The sequence below is a fragment of the Hydra vulgaris genome, chromosome 02, assembly GCF_038396675.1.
Source record: "Hydra vulgaris chromosome 02, alternate assembly HydraT2T_AEP".
In the NCBI taxonomy this organism is placed as follows: Eukaryota; Metazoa; Cnidaria; class Hydrozoa; order Anthoathecata; family Hydridae; genus Hydra; species Hydra vulgaris.
This window is the reverse complement of record NC_088921.1, coordinates 51,480,001-51,500,421: the sequence shown is the minus strand read 5'-3', so window position 1 is coordinate 51,500,421 and position 20,421 is coordinate 51,480,001. Positions and strand designations below refer to the sequence as shown.

The window sequence follows — 20,421 nt, the reverse complement described above, 5'->3', positions numbered from 1 at the left end:
ACCTGCTTGTCTTATGCAAAATAAACAACTTAATTTAAAAGAAACCTTGTTTTTTCTTGTCAAAAGATATTCTTTTTTAACAAAAGGCTTCCTTTTTTCGAAGTTATTTCAGCGCTAGAAGTTTTTTATGTGTTTCTATTATTTTTACTAATTAGAAAACAAAGTTACTATCTTGAAAAATAAACTCTTTATTAAATATATTTTCATGCTGTTTAAAAATAATCCTGCATATTATTATTAAAGACAGAAGTAAATAAAGTAATTATATCGAAAATTACTTAGATAAATCTGTATATAAAAAGTAATTTTTAATTCTTCATATTTTTCTTTTACAGAATATTTGTAAACGTCTAATTTTATCTTCTTTAACTAAATTCGACTTCACAATTCAACTATTTCACAGAATTACTCACAAATACTTTTGTTCGTGACTTCTTCATCCATATTTAATTGCAAAGCAGATATATTTTTAAAATAAAAACTAAATATAAAGATGATGAGAGAATATATATACAAAATTAATTTCAAATAAATATTTAGGTCTTTTGGAAAATATTTATTTACAATATACTTATTATTATTATTAAAAAATTAAATAAGAAAAAAACAAAACTATTATATATTTACAACAATCAAATTAATTATCGATAACATAGACATCGCAATTGATTTTATTAGCAATTAAATCTGAATAAGTGCTTATTTATCTTTTGCATATTTAAACTTTTTGAATTTTTTTAATAATAATATCTATGATATCTATTTTAATAATATGATATGATATCTATAATAATATTTTAATATCTTATTCTTTAATAATATCTATCTTAAAAATATCTTATTCAATGCATAAAATAAAGCGTGTACACGAAATAAATGTGAACGTAGAAAAACAACTAAAAAAAAAGTACTCCTCAATTTTAATTTCGAACCAAGTAATAATTTTAATACAATAATATAAGAAGATCAAACATTAAAAAAAAATTAATTATTTCATAGGAATCTAATAAAATTTCGAGCTTTTCCTTTAGTGGTACCCAGAAGCTTGCACACAGAATCAAAACTATTTGTTGCTTTTTTAAATGATATTTTAATATCTTTAATATTTCTGCAAAGCTTTTTTGTTATTTTCATTTTTCTTTTAATAATAGCCCAGTACTTTTCAATAACTCTCAATTCTGGGCAGTTAGGAGGATTTTCTGTTTTAGGCACAAATTTCACATTATTCTTTTTATACCATTCCATAGCTAGTTTACAATAATGAATTGAAGCTAAATCAAGCCAGAACACAGGTCTGTTATTGTGTGATTTAATGAGAGGTAAAAGGCATTTTTGTAAACATTCTTTAACATATATTTGACCAGAAAGTGTGGACTGAGAAATATAAGGTGCTGATTTTTTGCCACAACTGCAAATAGCTTGCCAAATCAAAGCTTCTTAGTGAACTTGTCATGTTTTGTGTATTTAAATTTCATTTCTGCTTTTCCCCTATAATTGGCAATATAATATAAAGCACCAGGAATTTGTTGATGATCGTACTTGATATAAGTTTCATCGTCTTCAATAATACAGAAATTTTTAGAAATAAAATTGTCATACAACTTTCTGCCGCAGATTCTTGCACTTTTTTGTTGAGTTTCAGAACGGTTGGGCACTTTTTTTGCTTTGAAAGAATGAAAACCATGTTTGTTTCTAACTTTTGCAACAAAACTATGAAAAAATCCATTTATTTTTGCGCATTCCCTTAGTGAAAGGTTTGGGTTATTCTTAAAACTGTTAACCAGTTTTCTAACTAGCTTTATATCTTTAAAACCTTCCTTTCTTCCACCACCAGATTTGCGTTTGATCGATTTTGTTTGAGAAAAACGTTGAATAACACGACTAACAGTGTATGGATGTATTTGCAACAATTTTGCTATTGAATTCTAGCTACTATTAGGATTTTGTAAATATTTGTACATAATTTTTTCTCCTGTGTCTTCCTCTTTTGTCATTTTTAAAACTAATTTCAAGTTAAATCCAAAAACTAACATATTTTTTTGAAACCACAACACATTGTAAACGAAATACAAAACAATTAAAAAGATTTTAATACAACCACTGAAAAAAAATGACGAGCTTATTCTTTCACATCTATTTCGTGTACACGCTTTAATATTTTGCTAGCAAGAAGGAAAATCCGAAAATTTAAAATCTTCAAAAGGTTTAAACAACCAATAATTCGTGTTTCACTTTTATATCTGGGATAGTACGGAATGTTATGAAGCTTTTTAAAACGATATAAAAATTGCTTTTGTTCATATACAAATACTTCTTCATACTTTCTACGAGGCAAAACTTAAAAGTGATAATCTTTATTAGTCATTACCGAATAAAAGTATATTTCTGTCGGACAATTATGTCCACTAAAGATGGTAAGAGTCATTTGATATGAATTTAATGTCATTTAACCACATCTATAAATAAAAAATAAATTAAATTATACACAAGTTTAAAACTTTTTATTTTTTATTTTATTTTAACTTCAAATTATAATTTATTTAAAAAAAAAAAAAAAAAAAACAATCGAGAAAATAGTCTAAGTAAAAAAAAATATATATATAAATGACTGCTTTATATGTAACCTATATCATATCAGACCTGGAAAGGTTTCACAAACAAGACCTGGAAATGTTTCACCATCAACAGAAATACTTATACAAGGGAATATAAAAAAACTTCTTACCCTTAAAACTTTTCTTTCTTTTAATTGTATACTTTTAGATATGAAAACAAATATGGCTTTGTATACTTTTAGATATGAAAACAAAATTTTGATCTCAATATTGGGTAGAAGAACACAACTATTATTACTTAAATTCAAACAGATTTTAAAACATAAACCCACTCATATTTGTATGAGTGGGTCGGGTGTTTAAAATACTGTTTTACTTGTATACACTACTCAGTATGAGTGGTATTCCATTCACACCTAAACGGTGGCTTGGTAGAATATATTACAAAATGTAAATATAAATTCTATATTTCAATAAAAAAATTACCATTAATTACAACAAATTCAAAATTTCAAAATATTATAGGATATTGTACGCCATTTACATATACCCATCATTTTCTAGACCTTTTTTTTGTTGTTAAGTAATATGTATTTCAATAAGAATTGACAATAAATAAATGTAAAAAAACATAAATTTTTGTCAGTTTCTTTAATAAATTCATATATCAAAATATTGGTGCCATAAAAGTGAATAATTAAAACAAAAGATCAACTTATTACTAGATAATTCCATGGAAAACAAGGACAGTCACCCCTCAGACTTTCTTTAAATTTTACCCAGTGGTACCTATTAATAAAACACAAAAAATGTAAAGTTTGAGCTCCCAAATCTAAATGGTTCAAAAGTTATGACATTTTAAAATTCAGCATAAACCATCCTTTTTTTTTTTTGAACCAAATTCGCCAACTGAGTCCCAAGTCTTATGGATTCAATGTTTTTTTCAAATGAAAGAGGAGATCTTAGGCTATCTTAATAAAAAGCCATTTTGGTCTTGTTCTCTTGAAGCATAATAAAAATATGTCATTTTGAAATATAGGGAAAAATTCCTTTTTTTGGGCTTACATTCTCCATTAGATTTTATAGATATGCTTTTTGTGTTATTAATTTAAATTGTGGTGGAGTAATATGATTGAAAACTGGTACCAGACCATTTTTGAAGGAATTGAATTATTTTTAATTATTTGATAATAATTTCTCGATTTCAAAGTATTGCAAGTCAAATTATTTGTTTTGTTACCATGGCTTATGTTTTGCTCATTTTTGGAGCTGCCGGACTCTCATAAGTATTAGAAAATTTTAGGTCTTTGAACGAAAAAAAATTATATTGTTCTGCATAACTTGCATATTTATACACAATATCTTTTAAAGTATATATGGAAATATAATTTACATTACAATTTATTGAAAATATAACTTCTTTATTTATTAAATACACTATTTTCACCACCATAGTTAATAATTAAGTATTGTTTTAAAATATTGTGCAAATTTTATATTGTATTTTCAAATGTGTTGAAAAAGAGAAAATAATTTTTTTTTGTAAAAGAGTAAAATATTTCCTTTATTTAAAAAAAGGAACTCAACAAGAAAAATGAAAGGAAATACACAGCCATCAGAAAAGTAATGAATTTTTGTTGATGTGATCCAATATCATGATTCAAATCATTTGAAATTACGCAAAAAGATGATGTTTACAATTTCATTTTCTAATAGATCACAACTTGATAAAGACAACACAGACTCTTGCTCTAATGGTAAGTATGTACTTCATCTTGTACTACAAAGTTGTAATTCTCTGCAAACTTTACCAGGACAATTACCTCTTCAATACTAAGTACTACCTTGACATGCCTTATATAATTAGATTGTGATTTTTTTATAAATGAATGAGAAGTAATTTTATCAAGCTTTTTACACAGGAGATCTATAAATTCATTTATTGGAAGAATTATTGTTAATAGTTCAGTTCCAGCTCTTGTTGTCCACTGTTTGAAATCCACTTTTTATTATCATCACTGGCATATTGCTTTTCTTGATCATCATTTTGTGTCAAATACTGTTGTAAATTTTGGTCAACTTTTATGCCAGGACAACTATTGCATATGTAAATCATGAAAACTTTTGATTTTCTGCTGAAGACAATCATTTCAATCATCTCATTATAAGATGTTTCAAGTCCAACAGCACTTAACCTATATTTAACATTTTAGTGTATTGAAAAAGTAGGACAAAAAAATTTGTTTGTCCCACTTTTACATTGAATTATCCTACTATTTTTGGCTAATAAAAAATTTAATGTGTTACGATAGAAGAATAATAATGGAAACCATAATAAAAACTAAAAAACAAAAAATTAAATACAACATAGTTATAAAATTCATATCAGCTTAATAGCAAAATTAATTTGCAGAAAAAGTTTAGGATTAAAAAAATACAGTCTACCTGATGTTGTGTTTCTTTTTTTAATTTGTAACAAATCATTCTTCAACTAACACAATATTAGGCAACATCTTACTTTTGTGTAATCATTTTATAATTTACAACTTCAAGACATTGACTTTGGTCATCATCTGTTCATTTGATGTATTTTCTAGTTTGGAAACAACTCAACACATGGAAAAACAATATTACTATTAGTTTGATATAGTATAGTTTTTAAATGATTAAAGACAATTGGAGGTATTTTGGACATTATGCAGTTGACCCAATTTCTACCAAAAAAGTAGTTTATTTAAATAAGCTATTTTTTTGGCTATATTATAAACACTTATTTGGTTATACTACAAACACCTAACTCACCTTTGGGTTCAACTTTGCTGCACATATTTTAAAAAAAATTTTATGTTCAAATAAGATTACTCAGGTTACTAGAAATTAATAAAAACTACTATTTTACACAAAAAAAAATTTCGGTAATAAAAAAATGTTATTAATTCCCTTGATTAAAATTAAATGTCATTATAATATAAATTAAAATCAAATATTTGATTTGAGGTAGCAAAAAATAAAGTTATCTGTTAAAAGAACGAAAGGAAACCATTTTTTTCGCTTTTTCTATAGTCAGCTGAGATTTTTTCGGCCTGCGGTTATTATTATTACAACACATCCGATTGTGGATACCTCAAAGTTATTTTAATAACTTTTTATTAGTTTGCTTTGTATTTAAAAACCATGACAGAAATCAAATTAATAATGAAATATAAGCACCTTTAAGAACTAAACTGCGCGCGCAATCTCTTTACAATTTTTAATGACGTCGTTTAAAGTAAGAAAAAATCATAAATTATTAAAATGTTTTTAATTATGTAGAAAATCGCGTTGACTTAGTGGTAAAATCTACATCCCTCCTTTGCAACACGAAAAATTCTGCGAAAAGAATTTTCCCAGCGTTCAATTTTAGTAAGTAAAAGTTGTGTTTTATGTGCATAAGGTTTCTGAATGTTGGACTCTAACTATGGCTTTTACTATTGAAACAACCATAATAAATTCAAAATACTTTTTGATTTTGATGCCTTTCAACAAAATGGTATAGTTTTAAGTGTGATCTTTTATTTTTAAATAAAAGGGTTATTATTAAATATGGTTACTCTCTATTTAAAACAAATAAATAAATATCGTATCGTATAACTACTAATTTGGAAACATTTTTTATAAATTTGAAAACTTTCAAGATATGGAAACTGCGACTATATTAATGGCACCATTATGATTTGAAAATTTGTTTCATAACTTTTGACGTATAAAATTGAATACTGTATTGTGATATCATAAAAAATAACTAAGTATTTCACGATTTTGGATTTTGGGCACACTGCATGCTACAGCTATAAAGAAAAATAGTACAACTTGTTTTTTTGGTGTATATTATTTAAGAATTTTAATTTATAAAAATTTTTCGGGCACACTTTATTAAAAAGTGTGCCCAAAATTTTTAAGTTAATCAAATACTATATTGTTTTATATCATTGGAAATTACAGTATTTTAAAGGTGAAAAAATTATTAAAATCAAACAGTTCTATCATAAGTTTTATATCATTTTAAGTGTCCAATTTGTTACCAAATTTATAGTTTTTCTTAACTTTAAATGTCATAACTTGGTCAATTCTTATCAAAATTTATATAACTTGTTATGAAAAAAAGTATCTTATTAAGGAGATAAAGAATACATAAAAAGCGTATGCGTAAAAAGGGCATCTATAACACCCTTTAATATATTCAAAATCTAATTTTTTATCAAAAATTTTAATTTTTTTTCAATATCTCATATATTTTATCTATACTATTCAATATTATTTTATGTCATAATATACATATAAACATTATTAATGTTCAAATGTTTATTATGATATGCCCTCCCCTAACTACCCGTGTGTTTAGCAGAACTATATTACTATCAAGTCAAAAAATGGTACCTATTTTGGTTGAGTTAGTAGAGTGTCTGGGCGAGCTTTTTTTTAATGAAATTTGGCAGGTACCTAGAAAAAAAGTTTTTGCAGAAATCTGAATAAGTTTGAAAAAAACTCTCTGTATTCTATTAATTCATACCTGATGCACAAACAACAAAGGAGTTTTAAACAACAATAAATTCTTTAGAAACAAAATTTTACAAAAAATGATTTCCATGCAGAATTAAAGTTAAACTTTTCTAGCATTAAATAAAATCTATGCAGCCTGCAAAATTCAAAGGATTTCAGGTTGGCACAAGAGTGCTGTACTAACCACATCAGGTTAGCAAATTATTTATTTGAATTTTTTGCTTTCTGTTACAAAAGGGGTAATGTTTAACTGATTATTAAAACATTGCTTTACAAAAGCATAGCTTTATAAAATAATATTTTAAAGAATTCAGCAATTAAACTTTATTGAAGCATATAGCAAATTTGTGAACTTTTAACTAATAAAATAAATTAATACTAAATTTTATAACTTTATAAAATATTAATTACTCTAAAATTTCAAGTAAAAAAAAAACAACAGACACTTAAAAAGTAATTTTTGATTAACTTTTAAATGAATAACCTACTTTGCTTGAATAAATTTGAGAAAAAATGAATTGTAAAAAAATTAATGAAATTTTTATATAAAAGAAATGATAAGTGGGTTTTTACATCGGCATTGCCAAATGCCAACTTGAATTTCGCAGACTGTCTATGTTGATACAAATTTCTAAAAAAATAGCAAAGCAAAATATGTTCATACTATGCACAAAATTTGGATGAAAAAAACGGTTCTGTTAAGGTCGGATTTATGCGTATCTAATATTAGATTATAAATGCATTTTAAATCAATATGTCATATTGCTAAAATAAACCTAAAAAAAAACAGTATACTCAGTATATATTATTAAAAAATGTGCTTTTTAAAGTTTTATGATTTTAAAGTTATATATAGTATTTGTAGATAGTTATAGTAGTTATATAAATTTTTTCAAATAAATAAAAATAGTTTTAATAGTAGTTTCTAAACTCTTTCACTCACTAATGCTCATATAGTTTGGACACGACGTAGGAAATAAAGGTCAGAAATACCTAGTGAAAAGTAGATCATTTAAAAAAAATTTTGCAGTGTTTAACTTTACATCTTTTCCTGTATTATCATGGAATTAACTATAAGTCAATAAAATGTTTCTTTAAATATTTTTGTACTGGATTTTTAAGGAGTTTTATAAGGGCGTGATTATTATAAAAATTTTTAAATATTTGGTCATGCCCAAGATGTTAAAATTTTAGTATTTTTAAGAATATTTCAAAAAAGCTAAAATGTTTCACTATTTTTATTTAAATTGTTTAATACTATTAATGTTTTAAAAAGAAATTAAATTTTCATTAATAAACATGAATTAGATTTAAAATTAAAAGATTAAATTAAAAATAATTAGTGAAATCTAAACTACTGAGAACATATATGATGCAGGATAATGCAAGATGTTTTAAAATATTCAACAATAACATACAAACTATGAGAATACAAACTATGAAAGCTATTATTCGTTTTTGAACAATTATTGTTTTTAAATATGACTGCATTTTTTAAATTTGTCTAGATAGTTTTTGAATCCGTTCAATTAAGTTAACTTTAGTGGTTCTTTTGTTAAGCTATTCCAAAAATAAATTATTTTGTTAAAGAAAAAAGTTGAATTACTTAATTTAAAAAACATTTAAAGTGTATTTTGGCTGACATTTATTGGTTAAGACCATACTTGGTTCTTACATTTTTATGAAACCACCTAACAAAATCAAATTTATCATTTTAAATTTTTTAAAAAAAGTGTTTTTTCATAAAATAATGTGAGTTAGGTTGCTCTACATTAAGTTTTTCAACTTTAATAATAACCTGTTAGTCATACCAAACTTGTAAAGTGTACTTATGATGAGGATATACAACTGTTGTGTATAATTTTTGAGCCATATTTGTATCCAATTATTTTAAAGTTATACGGATTGCTTTATTAATTTGCTTTGAGTTCTCATAAGTAATAAACTTAAAAATTGCCAAGATCATCTAATTTTTCACACCAGAGTCATGATGGTACCTGAGGTTTAAAAACGTGCACCTTTTGAAGTAAATTTTTTTGTTTGTTTGTTTCTTTTTGCTATTCAATATATTCATTTAGACTTTTTGAAAACCACCACCTTTATCAATGCCTACTTTGCAATCACATGAAAATAGTTTTGTTTTGGTTATTTTTTTATTGTTAGGTTTAGAACTAACAATCATTCTGACACTGCTTGCATCTAATAATTTAGTTTGATTTTTTAGAAATTTAAATTTAAACATTTCTCAATAATTATAAACATGTATTATAGATTAACTAGAATTTGTATTTTATAAAAAGTTTAATAAATTGTTAAGATTTATCTTTTGAAGTTATTGTAAATTTTATAAATGTTTTGTAAATGCTTTAGCTTATATGGCAAGAAGTTTGTCTACTGTTATGATATCAGGTGGTCACCATCTTAACAATGATTCTACGTATGAACTTAACGACACAAATAATGAACATATAACTATCAATGGTACTGTTGGTTTGGAACCAAAGATAGAAGAACGCCAATCTAGTGATAACTGCCTTGAAGGTAATAAAAGGTTCTAGATGTTTTAAATTATCATTTATTTTAAAACAAAAAGAAATAAAGTGCTTAAAGTAATATTTGTTAACGATTTTATCAGATCTTATTCAGCAGCATAAGATTAAGTTGAATGAAATAAATGGTTGATTTTTTAAGAATCTTTGGTTGGATCTGATCAATTAATGAATGATCATAATGAAAATTCAGGTGGTGGGGAAATGATGAATTTACTATTATCTCAGCAAAAACAACAAGCCGAAAGACGAAATAACTCATCCAGTTATGGAGATGAAAACAGACTTATTAAAGATGAACTTGCTAATGACCAGGTAAAGCAAAAAAGTGCTTTTCAAATTAATCCGATTTACTAAATGATGTGTAAAGTTACTAGAAAGTGCAATACAAATTTAACTAAGCTTTGTCTTCTTTAAACAGGCAATTATTTTTATGATGTATAAAAATAATGTTTCATGTGGGGGAAAAAAAAAAGAAACAAAATAGTTTTCAAAAATTTTAAATTATCATCTTGTCTTGCCATTTTTATGTTAAGAGAAATATAAATGAGGTGGCAACATGGTTTGTTTTTAAAAAAAAGATGACCATCCCATCTCGCTTTGAGCACTGATAATGATAAATATAAAATTTCTCTCTTTTTCATTGAGCCTTAATATATATATATATATATATATATATATATATATATATATATATATATATATATATATATATATATATATATATATATATATATATATATATATATATATATATATATACATATGTAAATATATATTTATATTTATACATTTATATATATATATATATATATATATATATATATATATATATATATATATATATATATATATATATATATATATATATATATATATATATATATATATATATATATATATATATTTGCCATCAGTTAACTTATCAGGAAGAATGTTTAAATATAAAAAAATTCAAGTTATAGAAAAAATATTTCACAGGAAGTTGGGAATTGGTTTAAATAATTATGTAATAACTAGTTATTTTGCAACCAGGAAGCTGCATCAACTACATTAAAATTAAAAAATTAATCATGAAAAAAATTCTTTAGAATTAAGATAATTTTTGTCTGGTCATTTATTTTTATAATTTTTTAAAAGGTACATATTTTCATGTCTGCATTTAGAAATTAATTATTTGCCATTAAAAAAAACCCCTCGATTTCAAATTTGGGCGGCGCTCAAATATGGTTGGCAGTGTTGAAAATGGTCTAGAATAGCCCCTGATATATATATATATATATATATATATATATATATATATATATATATATATATATATATATATATATATATATATATATATATATATATATATATATATATATATATATATATATTTCTCTTGCACTCCACAAAGTGATTTAGGGGAGCAATTTATGGCTCCTGCAAAAGTTTTTTTTTTTATAGACAGATACCACTTGTTTTTTCTCTATTAATGAAATTAAAAATTCTTGTACAAGCTACACTGTAAATTGCTCTTTTTATTTTGCTCAAACTTATATATGGGTCAAATCATTATATTTCAACCAATTTGAAGAAAACTTTGTGGGTCACCATCTCTGATTTTCCTGATTTTTCAGTAACCCCCTCGATTTACAAATGGTCAAAACAAACTAATTTAAAGCTGTATAACTTTTTTCTCACTTTCAACTAGTGTCTCATTTTTTCTAGAACTATTTTCTGGATAGTTCTCTTTAAAAAAGTGGTTTTTATTAACTTGTGTTAAATTAGAAAAAAATTATGACCTCCTTAACTTTGGAAACAATCCTAAAATTGTTAAAATATGCCAAAATGAAACTAACTGTAGCTTTATCCTATTCGTCTACAACATCCTTTACAGATAAATTTTCTGATTAGCTACTACTCCAGGGCTCGAATTAAGCGTATCGCAAATCGCGATTACTTTTTCCACCTTCGCGATTAGTTTTTTCTTAAAAGTTGTTTTTTCGCGATCTTTCTTTTTTTCGTAATTATTCTTTTTTTTATTTTAGAAGATTGATATTCTATTTGCGAATATTTAGTGTTCTTTTACAGTATAAAACTGCAGTGACTTCTGTAACGATAATTTTTTTTTTTAAAGTGGAGCATAAAGTAAAAGAAAGAAAAATAAAAGATTTAGAAAATCAATTAGCAAAAATGTTCAAATGCAAGAAAAAGACCAATTGTTTAAGGAAGGAAAAATTTATAAAAAACAAACGATTAAATACCTATTCGAATCACGAAATAAAAGATTTTGATTAAAAAAAGAAATAAAAGTTAATTGATTGAAAAGTCACTTTCTTAACTCGAGTTCTCAAGGGCTTTATGACCATGACCTGGATCAAACCAGGACCAATATCAATAAAAAAAGATTCACTGGCATCGCACTTAAGCAGTGCGCAACATAAAGAGGCCATGCGAATTCATCAACAAACAACATTAGGTTCAGTTTCATTATCTAACCATGTTATTCAAAAAGTTTAATATTGCGTATTACTTGGCAAAACTTAAATCAAAAAAAGTATTAGATTGTAAAAGATTCTATTATTTAGACACATTTTTTTCTTTCGCTTTATTTTATTGAATGGAAAAAGTGAACGCTAATTTTTATTAAAAAATACATTGAATGAAAAAGCAATAGATAGAAATATCATGGGAATTTGATAAGGTTACTTAGATAAGAAAACTTACTTAATAAGAATTTAATTATCATTCTTGTTTGTGATTGTGCGGGTTTTCGTGAAAATGTTAAGTTTTAACATTTTATCACGATAATATTTTCGTCATTTTTAATAGTTTTTTATAACTGTTTCAAATTTATAGATTGTTTTGTTAGAGTTTTAAATAATTTTTTTTACTGTTAAAAATTTGTAGAAAATTAAATATTCTAGTTGTTTTAAACAGTTTAAAATATGTAAATAAAATAGAAAATGAAATAATTAATTAAAAGAAGATTATATCAAGTTCATTGATTTTACGAAAATACAGCCGTTAGATTTAATGCAATATAATAATAGTAATAATGTAAATTATAACTAAAGCTACTTTACAACCGCTGAACGTAAATGTTATGACATCTTATGCAAAAATGAGACTTATTATATATGTTATTATAAATAAGTTAAAATAAATAATGCCTCCTCCGGCAGGAGTGGAGGAGGGGTTATGAGCAACAAAAAAATCGTGATTAGATTTTTTTTACGTTAATTCGAGCCCTGTACTCATTTAGTCATTTAATTAATTTTTGTTAATTCCCTTTAGTCGCTATCAAAGTTTGAATCTTATGGTAAATCATGGAAAAATGCAATAAAGATCTAAAGGCCTTAATTGTATATTCATTAGAAAATGAATCATGTATGTTTCATGTTAGAAAATGAATGCTTGTATCTTTGTAAGTTGCTTGCCCCCCTCCCCTCCCATTTTGATTGGTGCCAAGCCTCCCCTCTTAGGGAGTTGGGGGAGATGGAGGGTCCAGACCACTGATTACCTATAATAAAATAGAATTTAAAGAAATAATGGTTTCATTTCGAAATTAATTTAGATATTAAGTATCTAAATATCTAAATTAATTTAGAGACTTTCATTTGAACCATAATGAAGGTCTTTAAAAAGTTACTGCCCCTTTTATCTGTGCCCCTATCTATTATAAAGACCAGATCAAGGAGAGGACAACCAACCATATCTTTATTTTTATTAGGAAATGACAATTAATTGCACCCTTCACACAGGCCAGTTGGCAGATTAGAAGGGCACTGGTTTCTAGTAACACATTCAACCGTTGATAATTGAAAATTAGGGTTATTTAAAAATGCTGGCATTTTTTGTGTGGTTTTGACAAGTTTACAATGTTTGAATTTTCAGATAGTTGGGTCTAATGGTCTTATATGCTGTTAATCTTAGGTCAAAACAAAGTGTTAGAAAAATTTACAAGCATCTCAAAATAGCTGAAAATTGGACTTTTTAGGCGAATTGACATTATGCTTTTATATATATTTGAGTTCTAAACTGCAACAAGCTGCCTATATTTTGCCCGTTTATTGCAGACAGTAGTAGCCAATCAGAAGACTTATCTGTAAAGACTTGTGGATGAACAGAATAACGCTACAGTTAGTTTCATTTTGGCATATTTAACAATTTTAGGATTGTTTTTATATTACAGGTCTTGTTTTATGCGTAGAGGGATTTACGTAAGTCTTTTATGTAAGCAATTTTACGTAACCAGCCAGCGATTTGCTTAAGTCTCTTTTTATCATTTTTTAATTTTTAGATTATTCTATAAGCGGTAAGATAAAAGAAGTAATTGTTTTTTTCACATTAACTTTTGAATGACATTTATGTAAAAATATTTGTTGCAAAGGTTTGAATGACGAAGGTTAGAATTATGTTAGAAATAAATTATGTTGCAAAGGTTTGAATTATGTTAGAAATAAGCGCTATTTACTAATGAAAAAAACTCTTACTAATGAAAAAAAATTTTAAATAAAATTAAAAATTTATTTTGTTTATATTTTATTGTAATGATTGATTTTTTCGCTTGAAAAATGCTAATACTTTTAACTTGAGGCAAAGATCATAATAAATCACATAATTTAATTCTAATAAAAGATATATTTAATTTATTAAAAAGATATAATTTTATTCTGATGGAAAAAATATATAATTTAATTTAGATTTAAAAAATATATTTAAGTTTATCAAAATTAAAGTTAATGCTTGGATTTAACTTAACTGTCAAATTTATTTAAAATATTATTCAATATTGAAATTTTATTTGTTCTTAAAAAAAAATTAGCTCATTTTTATTGCAATTGTTTTTTTGGTTTTCCTTCCTAAATGTTTTTATTTTTACTAAAATTAAATTTTAAATAAACAACTGCTTCAAAAATTTGCACAAAACATAAATTAAACTTTTTTTTTTATAACGCAAGTTAAATCACAGCAATCTTTTATCTTTTAATTAACGATATACAGTGATATAATTTTAGTAAATGATGTTTGAAAAAATAGTCTTTGCTTTCACAACAAAATCATTAATAAAATAATAAACTTTTATTAAATAAAGTAAAAAAATAAGCATGATTTTTTTATTTGTTACTCGCTAATTTTTTTAAATTAAAAAATCACTTGAAGTTGCAAAGCCGCAATTAGAAATAATCATTTAAAATTTCAAAAATTTAACGTGTTTTAATTTATTTATGCAAATGTAGAGAAAAGAAAGAAATTGGTTTAAATCAAACATTTTTAAAATGTAATATTAATTGTTTGTAATGTTAAAATTAATTGTAATGTAATATTAATTGTTTATTATTACAAAAATAAAATTAAATAAACATTCCTTTGTAGTAATAATAAAAAAGACATTAAATAACATTTAGTTAGTTTTGCAATAATTAATATTATTGCAGTAATTTAAAAAAGTTTGTCTTTAAAAAACAAAAAAATAGAGATTTTTATGACGTCAAATTCATATTAGGCTATTTCATTAAGCATTTTTTTATTTAAAACAAGGTCTGTTATATTTAATTTAAAAAACTTATTTAAAAAAATTTATGTTTAAATATTTTTTTTTATTTTACATAATATAAAAATAACATTATATATTATATAAAATAACAAAAACATATTTAAAAAATATTTCCCTAATGATTCAGAATATTCAAGTCTTCCCGAGAAGCTTTTCGTCCGCGTATAAAGTAATTATTTAGACAACTTGACCGCATTTTTATATAGTAAACGTTTGAAGAATGTTTTTTTTTTCTTCTTTTTTTTTTTTTACATAATTTTTTTTTTCATGTAAATGAGAAAAATAATTTAAATAAAATATGGAGGTTACAAGTTATCTAAATGTGGCGCTTCAAAAATTTATTCAAAATCCGTATCTGAGCCAAATTGACTATGTTACGGAAATATTTCATTTGGAAAAATGAAATGCTTTACTGAAAAACCCATGTTTTTAACAAGTTTTATCTCACATGCCCATAGATTTTTGAAAGAATGTCAAACATTTCGCGTATCAACTTAAATTGAACTGGGAGTTAAATAAAATGGCAAATCGACTGTAGCAACTATAGCAAAAGTCAATTTGTCATATTTTGAAACAAACTCTATTCATACCCCAAATAATTTATTATATATTGAGCCTATTTAACTGCAATCTTTTTATTAACAAGGAGGTCTTACCTAGTGACTAAAAGTCATCAAGCGAGAATCTCTAGCAAAAAAAAAAATTGTGTGGCAAAGACAGAAATTCTGTTAAATATCTACTCCGTTAATAAAATAAAAAATAAAAGTGGGTAGAAACATTAAATGAAGAGGTTCTATAATTATGAAGACTAAATTAAAGAGCATCGTCTGTTTGTTTCTTTACTTAGCCTATTATGAAAATGGTGAAATTTTTTATGTTTATGAAAAATGGTGAAATGTGTTTATTGCTGTTTTGCAAGTTATTTATCATTGAAGAAGTCAAATGATTTAAAAACGTTTTTAAAAATTTATAGATTTCCCAGAGACAAAGAGAAGAAAACACGTTGGATAGAATGTTTACCTAATGCGAGTTTTAAAACGTCTAGCAACACTTTATTATATGATCTGATTGACATCAAAGTTTCAAAAAAGTTAAATTAAAATAACATTTTGCACAATTTTTCTCTCAGATAGATTTTTAGTTTAAAATTGCTTGGAACTTTCTACTACTTTTTTTTAATTTGGAAATTTCTACTAGGAACTACTATTCTTGGTGACAAGGTGTATGTTACAAAAATATTATTGTATCAGGAAGTTGCTGTTTTTAGAAAACCAATGATATAAACTCTCTTTCGAAAATGATTATAATATAGATATAAATCAGCGTAATAAACATCTTTCTTCATTATTGACGCATTTCCGATCAAGATGGAAAGATGAGTGTTTGAAGAATCTGCTTAAATATCATAAATCTTCCAAAGTTAAACGCTCAGCTCTAATTAAAAATTGTGATATAGTTTTATTAGACGATTCCCATAGGAATTGTCTAATAAAACTGTATCAAAGGAACTTTCTACAACTTTTTTTTAACTTCTACTAGGAACTATTTTTCACTGTGACAAGGTATATGTTACAAAAATGTTATTGTATCAGGAAGTTACTGTTTTGGGAAAATCATTAATATAAATTCTCTTCCGAAAAGTATTTTCGGAAGAGAATTTATATTAATGGTTTATTGATGTTTATTGTTATATGTTTGATGGTCCTAAATTTATATGTTTGGTCCTAAATTTATGGTGAAATATATGATGTAATCATATCAATGATGATTATAAAATCAATGATGATTATAAAAAATCAATGATGTAATCAATGATGATTATAAAAAATATATGATGGTCCTAAATTTATAAGTTATATGTTTGATGGTCCTAAATTTCTTTTGAAAATGTTGTGAAAACCTGTAAACAAATTCTTAATTTTTATGTGATCAAATTCATTTAACTTTAGAGTCAGTAAGAAAGTCAAATAGCAAAGCAGAGGCAATTATATGTGATAAAAATCTAACTCTAACATTAAATGAAAAACCTTGGTTAACTACAGGTAGAACTCTTTTGTTATTTGACTTTTGTCCACATTATCAAAAACATACAAAATAATGGGCTTAAAAAGCAAAACCTTTTTTTTCTGATAATACTTTCAATGTTCTTCTTAATCACCCTAAAACTTCTACTATTTCAAGCGTTAACAAGACTGGTGATTTTATTAAACTTGCTGTCACATAATGGAAAACTTTTAATCTAAAAAGTGTGGGCATATATTTTAGGTTCAATAATGATCAAAAAGCTTCCTCAAAGATCTAAATGATAAACAAAGAAAGTTTGTTTTGGATTTGCAATACAGCATTATGCATGAAAAAAATTAGAAAATAGGTATAAAATATCAACACGTCACAAGGCATTCGCAAATTATTCACGTAAAGAAATAGTCTGGCTGATTAAAACGCTATTAAGAGAAATATTTTTGTTACAAATATGTTACTTTAGGAAAATTTGTTACAGAACTGCTTGAAACAGAATTTAGAATTTTAAGAAAAATTTAAAAATCTTTAGACATATTTTTTAAGTGTTCTTCGAAACCAAAGAAGTCTCTTGTTTACATTAACATGTATTTTGAAATTATGATTTGCTTAACGAATATGAAATTTTGACAGTATGTTTTATTTTTTTAAACTTTGGTTAATATTCAAAATCATTTGAAATAAGTGGATTAAAAAGTTCCTTTGAGAATAGTGTTTGTAATAAGCATTTCTTATTTATTTAAAGCAATATATTTTTATTGAAATGTTTAGTTTTTTTAGTTCTATTTTTTAATTTGAAACCTGTTTCTTTTTTTCATTATTTGACAAAAAGTTTATTGTAATGAAATAATAAGTTTATTATTAAAAATATGAAAACATTTAAAAATTGTTTTTATAAATTTATATAAATCGTTACAGTGTCTATTTTAATTTTCAGATATTTTATAAATTAAGCCATTAAATAAAGCATGTGTTTTTAAACAAATTTTAGTTAAATTTGTTGTTTTTATTTTCAAATATCAATCTCAAATTTTTTTGCAGACCAAAACATTTTAACAACCACAAATATTTTGTTGATTTAAATATATAGATAAATTTATATGATAATGTTTTGTGTATTACAGTAAGCAAAAAAATAAATAGCACAAACTTTTTTCTTTAAAAAGTTTGTATAAAATTATTAAAAACAGTAGTTGATTTTTGTTTTTAAGAGAAAAAACTATGAATTATTTGAAAATAGCATTATGTTGAAGCATCCTATTCTAAAATTGTCAATAGAAGTTCATATGACATATAAAAATCAACTGTGCTTATATTGATCAAATATTTTCTCGCAAAAAAAATAATGGCATAAATAAGATTAATTCCAAAATTAGACAAAAAAATTAGTGTTTAGACAAAAAATTTAGTATATCAATGTTTAGTAGGGTCACCCTTTGTCAGAATAACTGCTTGCAGGCGTTGAGGCATCGATTCCACAAGAGATTTGGTTTCTTCTGGAGTGATTTTCTCCCATGCTTTGACTATATCTGCTTTTAGATAATTTTGTCTTCAGTAAGCTCAATCTCCAATTTTCTGTCTAGAATGTACCACAATTGCTCAATCGGATTAAGGTCAGGGGACTGGGCAGGTCATTCCATCACATTAATATTATTATTTCGTAAAAATTCCTTTGTTGCAATGGCAGTATGTTTTGCGTCATTGTCTTGTTGAAAGACAAAAAGTTGTTTCCAAATCTAAATTTACAAGCAGAGGGTTTCAAATCTTGCTTTAAAATGTCTATATACAAACTGGCGTTCATAGTTGATTCAATGAAAGTCAATTTGTCAGCTCCTCTCCAAGCCATTGATCCCCATGCCATGACATTTCCACCGCCATGTTTTACTGTTCCTCTCATGCAACTCAATTTGTATGCCTCACCTTGTTTTCGTCAGACTTTTTGCTGTCCATCCGAAGAGATCAGGTTAAATTTGGATTCATCACTTAAAATTACTTTCTTCCAGTATTCAATAGTCTTGTCCGTATACTTTTTTGCAAATAATAATCTTTGTTTCATATGTCAAATAGGGTTTTTTGTGACATACTCTACCATAATATCCTTGCTCTCTCATTCTATTTTAGATAGTTTGAGCTGAAATCATGATTTTGTGGTCGTTTTTAACTTTGTCTGCAATCTTTTAAGCAGCTTCAAATCTTTTTTTCTTCACTTGTGAAATAATGTTTCTATCAATAGCACCAGATGTTTTTATCGAATTCTGTGGCTAAAAATAACAACCACCATTAAAAAAAATTTTTTTTTTTTTAAGTTTTCTTTTAATTATTAAATTTTTCTAGTTTATTGAATTAAAAATTGATATTTCGTTACAATTTTGTTTCCTTTTTTAGTATTGCTTTTTTTCTTCTCATTAGATTAGTTTAGCTTTTTTCTGTAAATTATTGGAGTGCTTTAAATGTTAAAAAATGCGAACTGCTGTGGTCAGTGTATCTAAAAAATTTACTTTGAATGTGGATGAACAAGAACAAGAAAGGCTTGAAGATTCAAAAAGGAAAAGTTTGAAGATTCAAAAAGTTTTTTGAATGTTCCGCAAATCAGCTCTTAAAAATGAAATCTTACAAATGTATGTTTCATTAAACTTAAGCTAATATTAAATGTAAAAACAAGTTAGAATAGTCCTGTTGCAATTCTAGAAAGATTTCTTAAAGTAAAAACATTTATATTAAAAGCAATGGTTGATTTAAAAGAAATTTTCAATATTTCCAAAGAAGAATATGTGGTAACAAATGCAATAACAATTTAGCTACTACCAATAAAAATTGGAATAGAAAGGCTTGGCAGAAGTACTTGGCATGCTACTCTACTTGATGCAGGTTTATTGATATTCATCATAGATGATTTGGTGGAGAAAAATAAATTTTTTGCTAATAATCTTCTTCAATCTGTGCAGCAGAGAATTAAATAACACAGAAATATCAATTTAATTGGCTTACTAAAGTTTCCTATATAACCATTCACTTATAATCATAAATCAAGCATCAATTCAAAATTAATCTTACCCTTCAGAAATGTATTAAAAGCAACAGCAAAAATAATTTACTCCAGGTTATACATTAAGGATGCATGCAATAATGGAATAGTCAACAAGAGTCGTCATAATGATAACGGAATTTATTTAATACCTCAACCAGTTGATGCTATGTTATTAGATAAAAATAG

General features: G+C 25.1%; 1 protein-coding gene and 1 long non-coding RNA gene across 4 annotated transcripts in view; one reads left to right on the top strand and one right to left on the bottom strand.

Moving 5' to 3' along the window:
• Positions 1-908: 908 nt before the first annotated feature.
• LOC136077020 (uncharacterized) lies at positions 909-5,798 on the bottom strand. Its single transcript, XR_010636774.1, has 2 exons — positions 5,001-5,798; positions 909-2,456 (listed from the first exon to the last, which is right to left on the bottom strand). It is a non-coding gene; the product is annotated as an uncharacterized LOC136077020 (long non-coding RNA).
• An 18-nt stretch (positions 5,799-5,816) lies between these two features.
• The window catches only part of LOC100213898 (zinc finger protein 143), a 36,012-nt gene continuing 21,407 nt past the window's right edge, over positions 5,817-20,421 (top strand). Inside the window, exons 1-3 of one of the 3 annotated variants that reach the window (XM_065791313.1) lie at positions 5,817-5,957; positions 9,465-9,635; positions 9,786-9,958. In XM_065791313.1, coding sequence (XP_065647385.1) covers positions 9,470-9,635; positions 9,786-9,958 — 339 coding nt within the window. In that variant the 5' untranslated portion in view covers positions 5,817-5,957; positions 9,465-9,469. Of the gene's footprint in view, positions 6,398-9,464; positions 9,636-9,785; positions 9,959-20,421 lie in introns of all 3 variants that reach the window. The other 2 variants (XM_065791312.1, XM_065791314.1) reach the window with 2 other exon arrangements.